The following is a 7,493-nucleotide window of genomic DNA, read 5'->3' as shown; positions in this document are numbered from 1 at the left end:
TAAAAAAAATAAAAAAAATAAAAAATATATATATAGGCAGCCAGCGCCACGACCAATCAGATGCAGGCACTTGTGTGGTGCGTTCAAAGCCCACAGGGCATACTGCCACATGTAGATAAAGTATGGGCAAGACATGATAGTTAAAAATATATTGTTGATGGTTTGTTCTTACCCGTGACGGCAGCTTAGCTCTGAGCTCTGTGTTACGGTGAGATCACCTCCTGTTTACAAGCGTGCGCGGTCCCGACTGGGCGCTGCTGTCGGGGAGGAGCTTAGGAAGGGGAGCTGAGAGCAGGGGGAGGGACTACAAGGTTGTTTCTGTTCAAAATTTTTCTAAGTTTTTGGGTTTCCAAAAAACTACATACAGCAGCTTTAAGTGAAAGATGCCCTGTGACAGCAACCCAGACTGTAGCAGCTTTATTTGGCCCATTTATTGAACTTTAGCACAAGATATAGGCTATTGTATAACATATAGAATACATATTAACATATAGTTTTTATGTACATGTAGTATAGTCCAGATTTACATTTTTACAGTAAATTTGTTCTTAAACTATTATTTTCTGAAGGGGTAAATGCTAAGAAAAGTTTGATAATCCCAACATTTACTTTATGTTTATATTTACTTTTCTTTATCCTTCTGTTTATTGAGGCCATCAGCAAGTGAAAAGTTGTAAGGAAAAATAACAACATTGTGTTAATTGCCATTTAAATCCATCACGTTACAGGAAAATAACAGAAAATAACAGAAACACGATTAAACCAGCTTTAGATGGATGCAACTCAAATTTTGAAGAAATAGAAAATATTGTGAGGTGACATCACAATTGACACAGTGAGCCATTAAGCACTGCTGAGTTGTCCTGTATTTTGGCGGGGCTGAGTTGGCAATCCTATCTGCCAGTGCTGACCTATCAATTACCAGTGCAGGCTTTTAATTAATCAGACCAGTAGCTGTATTTGGAATAGATATAGAATCTCCTGCTACAAGAGTATAGCCACCACTACGTACACAATAATCTTAAATTTGGCTATCATATGACACCATCATTTTGTATTTTAATATTTAAAATAAAATTATGACTACAGTACTGTGCGAATATTTTGAGGCATCCCTCATTTCTTTATAAACTGCTTTTAAAAAGCCAGATTTTGAAACAAATAAAAAAATGTTCATTCGCTGATCCTGCCGGTTGTTCGTCTCCTTACCGTCACTGATGTCCTCTGAGGGAGGAGCTTATAGCTGAACGCAGCACAGACAGGAAGTCCTCTCTATCCTCTCCTCTCTCCGTGGCACAAAACCAAGAACGGGATGGACCCTCCAGAACAAACGCATGGCTCACATCTGTAGTGAGAAACACAAAGCAGTGTGAAGGTTTTTCAAATCTTAGAAGTGATTTGTGAGGAAGTGTTATTCTAAAAGACGGTAAAAAAAAAAACTCACAGCGTGTGTGTGTAATCTCTCTGACGCTCAGGCTGCTGAGAGCCACAGAAGCCAGGAAGGTGTGTGTGCTCTGGTGGGACACCGTAAATGGAGTGTGGTGTACATTTCTCAGAGTCAACACCAAAGCATCATTGAACAGGAAGAGGCCAATATCGGACACGTGCTCAAAGGTCCTAATCACACACAGAGAAAAAAAAACAGAAGTCTGAAAAACTGACTTTCTACAAAACTACTGTTTTACATTTGGAATATTTTCAGTTTAAAATAGTATATTTAAGCTTTTAAAGTTATGAAATCCAAAACTGTGCATAAATTGTACTTGTTTTGTGTTTTAAACAAGCAATATCATGTAAAATCAACTTCTTTGAGCTTTATGTCACGTCAGAACGCAGTGATGGGCACCAGTACGCTAAAGCGCAAATCCGACCCCTAACTGTGGACCTAAATATTTCATTTGTGCTTTAGCGATCTTACTCATTTTTATAAGTCATAAGCAGATTTGCACTTTCTAAAATTAAAATGCAGTACCACTAACAACTAATTATCTACTATTTATCATTATTATCTTGACCAGCAGAGGGTATGGCTGTCAATGAATCACAACACGTGATCTATCCAACAGCACCCCTCCCAGATAAACACACTTATTGTGAAGGTACACATCCTTGTGGACTGTTGCATTCGGTCACAATTCTCATTTCCCACAATGCTTTGTGTTTGCTTACGTAGCAGGAAGGCAACAGCAAAAACAGTAAATGTTTGTAATCCATACTAAAATTTTGTAAGTATTGATTTATTTTACTTTACAATCGGAGCTCCTTTTTTAAAAGAAATAAAGTTTAAATGCTGGAGCTCAATACTTAACGTAATTGGTCGAAGCAAACGGCCAACGGGGTTAGACAGACCCCTAGTGGTCAACTGGAGCAACTACATGGAAAACTTTCGTTTCCCATCACAAATCAAATCCGTCATGTACCCAGAATGCATCGCTTCAGTTTTCCAATAAACAGCTTTAAAATTACTTTATTGATGCTTCTTTAATGAAAAACTACAACAAACAAAAGAAAAAGATAAAGAAGCAGCCGAACTCGCAATCCTCAACAACTTTTTAATTTTTACACTGGGAGCCAAAGGTCTGTTTCAGGAAATCACATCCCCAGCATCGACACTTGTAGGATTAAGTTGTAAAAGGGTTCATACACCACTAGTTGGCAGTGTTGTGCATATACAGTATTGTACATGAATTGTTGCCAACTAGTAAGTGTCAAATTGAGCTTGTGCTTTAAAATTAGCTTCTGCTAATTTTTCTATGGCATAAGCGTTTTTTGAAGTTGCAGACCTAAATATTTTCATAAGCACTTTAGAAATAGCGGAGCTAATTTTTGGGTTAGTGCTGCCCACCACTGCTAGAACGTTATCTCCTCAAAACATACAGTCTTGCTTTGACTCATTCATGCATGTTTGTGAAATTCTGTAGTGTCCTGAGGCAGCCAGGCAGGGGGGCAAAAATGACCAGTTGGGCCTAGAACCACTTTTTTAGGTGCAGCTCCTCCTCTGGGCTGTGCTGAGCTTCTGCATCACAGAGCACACCTCCCCTGCGACTCCTGCAGGCTATCAGCAACAACAACTGGCAAAAATCTGGTGAAACCGCGCGTACCCACTTGCTGAGCTCGTAATACTTATCAGTCCAGTTCTTTTCGGGAGAGAAAGAGGCCTTTGAGGTAATGGATTTTCAGATGCCAAGGATGACCCAGTTCTTAAGAAATGGTTTAGATTCATTTTTGGAAGTAACCCTCCAAAAAAAAAAAAAACCGTTACTTATTTATGCGAGCCACTTTACAGATGATAGCTTTTTGAACAAAAGGGAATTTACCAGTGGACTAATAACAAGATTATCACTAAAAGACGATGCAATTCCAACACTCAGAARGAAACAAACACCGTTGTCGTCTGCCCAAGTAGCTGAACAACAACTCACGTTGTTTTGTTCGGTTGTTTGATCTGTGATTGACGATTATCATTCATAACTTATATTATGATCTGTGTTTTTTAGTTATCTTACACCACATTTTAGTAATAAATACATTAGTTTTAACATTAACGTTAGTGTATGTGATTGAAACGTTGTCTCTCTACTCACTCTGTTCTTCAGAAAATGTACTATCCGGTCAAACAGTAAGGTTTATTTGTATCCTGAGTTGCTATTTTCCAAAATGATATTGTATAATGTTGCTGCTTTTTTTACTATTTTCACTACAACAAAGTATGCTACAATGCTCCAGGTTGTAAACAGCATGAAGCTGTTGTGATGACGTGCTGAAATGGGAGTGGTGGAATCATAGGAGGTTCTTAAAGAGACAGAGGCTAATATCAAGGCATTTAGAAATGGCTATGATGTGAAGTTGTTTATTTTTGATTTATTCATATAAAAAGCATTTCATAATAACTGAAGTTGGCATATGGTAGGGTTATTTGTTCCAATGGGCTGCCATTTTCCAATGGGAAGGTGGTCATGTAGCACAACAAAGAGGGCCTGAATTGTCCCAAAAATGCATTTCTGAGACAATTCTGTCTTTGATACGACTACCTTCCATTGGAGAAAATTTACGTTGATCCGATCTTGCTGCTTTCAATATGGCAGCCATGTTCTGGACATACAGTAGTCTAAAACATAGGTCCCCACACACATTGCTTGCTGGGTTATTTAGTTATATCATTTTTGTTTGTTTTTGCAATAAAGTGGTGTCCTGAGACATTTGACTCATCCTGTACAACTGATTAAATTCCTTGCAGTCAATCCAGTTCGAGTTGACAAACACAACTAACTGACCTTTGGAAACACAAAAACAACTATCACTAAGTAAATTTGACAAATATTGAGCTAAAATTTGATGGGTTAGTAGCTAAGGATATTTCACGAAACATATCTTGACCATTAATGATTTCACACATTTTTTTTACCACAACTCAGATGATCTTTGTATAAACCTCTGGTGTGAAAGGTTGTGGGCAATATGCATTCGTTCAGGAAATGCACAATCTGTATTACCTCAGGGAGTCTGGGATCTGTCTGTCTGGGCTCCTGAGCAGCGCCGCCTCCTGAGTTTTTATCAGCTGCCGGTTTCCTTCTCTGAGGTTCTACAGAACACAAAACACACTCAAAATAATTCTCAAATAGGAATCAAATAAACCAATCAGAGAATCATAGGAGGATGGAGATGTGTTTTCTAACCGGACAGCCTTGTATGATTTGCTGTGTTTCCTCTAACAGTTTGACTGTCTCTGCGTTACACTTCATCTGAAACAGAAAACCAAAAATGCAACTGTTGCACAAAAAAATAAAATGCAAACCAAGACAGATGACATTGCTGTGTGCGTTATTATTATTATTTTTTTCTTACCGTTTTTATAAACTGTTTGAATTGAAGCATGGTGCTGAGGGCTGTGCTGAGGTGTGTGTGGTCAGGATGATCAGGGTGTGTGTTTAAAGACAGAGCTTGAAGGAGAGTCACGTACTCCTGTATCCTCCACAGTGGACACAGCAGCAGCTCCTGTATGCTTCACAAACACACAACAACACACTCAGCGCAGGACTGAAGTAAATAAGCTCATAACAAATACTAAAAAAAAACCACACAAAAAATCAGATCTTTGATTATTTCTTGCTCCTTAGGCACTGAACATTTAAATTAAAACTAAAACTAAAATCAGCTGTGAAAAAAGTGAACAGTAGAAACTGAAGCAGCAAATAAATAATTTTGCATTTTTATTTTGACAATCTCTTGCAACTTATGTACAGTATTTCTGCAGAATGTTGTGATATTACCCTATCAATGTGATAGCTCAGACCTAAAAAGTTGGGTTCTGTGGAAAGGTTAGAAACACTTAATATCTTACCTGTTGTAGGTAAGACCCTTATTTGAAGGGTCTCAGTTTGGATAAATTGTTTAACTCTGATCAAATTGAGGAGCTAATGGCTAGTCTCAGATGGGCTGGCATCAAAGTGATTTTCTACCATTTTAAAACAAATCCAGTCTCAAAAATATCTGCTTCCTGACATTAAATACACAGCGCCTGATTATTCTAACATAAATATTATATTTCTGCAGAAAGTGCTTTAAGTTGCACCAGAAAAGCTACAACTAGCTGCTGCTGCTGTTGGTCTAGTGGTGCTAAAGCTGGGCAGTATGCCACGTTGTACCAAAAACAATTTTTCATTTTTGTCATGTTACAAATTTTCCCTATGCTGGCATCTCAGTTACAGATGAAAAGAAGAAAAAAAAAGGCAAATACTGTAATACCAGTATAATTGTTAAAAATACAGTGATATAAAATTTTGGTCATAACACCCAGAACAACGTCCATCCATCATCTTTTCCTGCTTCTTCCTTTCTGGGTTGCAGGGGTAACTGGTGCCCAAGCCCAGCAGTCAGTGTATGAAAGACAGGTACATCCTGGACAGCTCACAAGTCCACCACAGGGCTACACAGACAAAAAAAAAAAAAACATTCCCGCTCTCTCCCATACCTACGGACAATTTAAAGTTACCAGTTAGCCCAACGTGCATGTTTTTGGTCTGTGGGAGGAAACTAGAGTACATGGAGAAAACCCACAACTACAAAGAGAACATACAAGCTCCACCCAGATAGGTCAAAGTCTGTGTTAACCATGTAATGCAAAATGAGTGTCGTTGTTAAGTTTTGTAAAATCAAAAGTGTTTACATGAACTGCTATGAAGTTTTTGAGATTGGAGTCACTTTAAGATAGCAGCAATCCACTTTGTTCTGCTGAGACTAGCCGTTAGCTCATCAAACTGGTCAGAATTAAACTATTTCTTTAAGCAGAGGAGGTTAATCAAAGAGCTATCTACAACAGGTAAGATATTAGCTCTTCTATCGGCCAGTGTGTAGATCAGGGGTGTCACCGAGGGCCACATGAGAGTTATGGTGGCCCTCGAAAGGCCACTTGTAATTAACTTTACGTTTCATGTTTAATTTTGACTAAACTGTTTTAACATGTCCTCTTTTAAACACTGAAAAGAACTAAGTGTACAATTGACTAAATCTGAAATAAATACAGAAATATTATTAAAAGTAAAACTAATAAAGTTTTACTCACTGATGAGTTTCTAGTGAGTAGCTGCATTATGGCAGATTTAGTTTATGTTTGATGGTGACTTTAAAGCAGCTTATTTTCAGACATTAATACTGTGCTATCCAACTAAATTGCTCAGTTACTTAAAGCAGCTCAGGGGCAGGACCGTTGTTATTATCTTTAAATTTATTTTGTTGCATTTACTCACAAATTTAAAATTTACCATTGATATAAGAAAAAAATTTTTGTTAAGTAAAAAATTAATATATCTTTCACGTACAGATCAAATTTAATGAATAAAACATGGATTTAAAAAAAGATTGTATTTGTACCCACCCGGCAGGCCTCACAGGAGTCCACATTCGGCCCGCGAGCCTAGAGTTTGACACGTGGTGTAGGTGAATACTTTCGTGTATGAAAGCGCTTACCTCAGCATGTGTGTTGACAGTGTTCTGTCTGTTCTCTTCAAAAAAGCCCGAAATGCTGGTTTCGCCTCCCTGCACTGAAGCATTTTGATACAAGAGTTGTCCTTAAACTTTTTATCCAAATTTTAAACTTGCAATATTAAAACAAGGCAGAGATCAGACAATAGCAAATCAAATATTTGCTGTGGTGGTACAGTTCTTCAAACTTAACATGTACAGATCAAATTTAATCAACAAAACATGGATTTCAAAAAATATATATATTGTATTTGTATTATATCTTGGTTGCTTGTGGCCATGCCCGGCAGTCAATGTGCAAGAGATAGTTTAATCATTTTAACTCTTTAAGCCTACAGGGTTTTAGAAGTACTATCTCCTTCAGTTCTCTTTTGTTACTAATAGCAAAACAGCAGGTAAAACATACATACTGTACATGCATGGATGCATGGATGGATGGATGGATGGATGGATGGATGGATGGATGGATGGATGGATGGATGGATGGATGGATGGATGGATGGATGGATGGA

At 37.8% G+C, this 7,493-nt stretch overlaps 1 protein-coding gene across 1 annotated transcript in view; it reads right to left on the bottom strand.

The window, feature by feature from the left end:
- ect2l (epithelial cell transforming 2 like) overlaps positions 1-7,493 on the bottom strand; it is a gene marked incomplete at its 5' end in the record, with an annotated part of 55,801 nt that overhangs the window by 25,346 nt on the left and 22,962 nt on the right. Inside the window, 6 exon segments of the mRNA XM_014019447.1 lie at positions 1,210-1,345; positions 1,445-1,617; positions 4,494-4,582; positions 4,677-4,742; positions 4,846-5,002; positions 6,967-7,040. Coding sequence (XP_013874901.1) covers positions 1,212-1,345; positions 1,445-1,617; positions 4,494-4,582; positions 4,677-4,742; positions 4,846-5,002; positions 6,967-7,040 — 693 coding nt within the window.

This window comes from Austrofundulus limnaeus, unplaced genomic scaffold (genome assembly GCF_001266775.1).
Source record: "Austrofundulus limnaeus strain Quisiro unplaced genomic scaffold, Austrofundulus_limnaeus-1.0 Scaffold221, whole genome shotgun sequence".
Classification (NCBI taxonomy): Eukaryota; Metazoa; Chordata; class Actinopteri; order Cyprinodontiformes; family Rivulidae; genus Austrofundulus; species Austrofundulus limnaeus.
The sequence above is the reverse complement of the archived record's forward strand: the minus strand, read 5'-3'. Positions and strand labels throughout refer to the sequence as shown.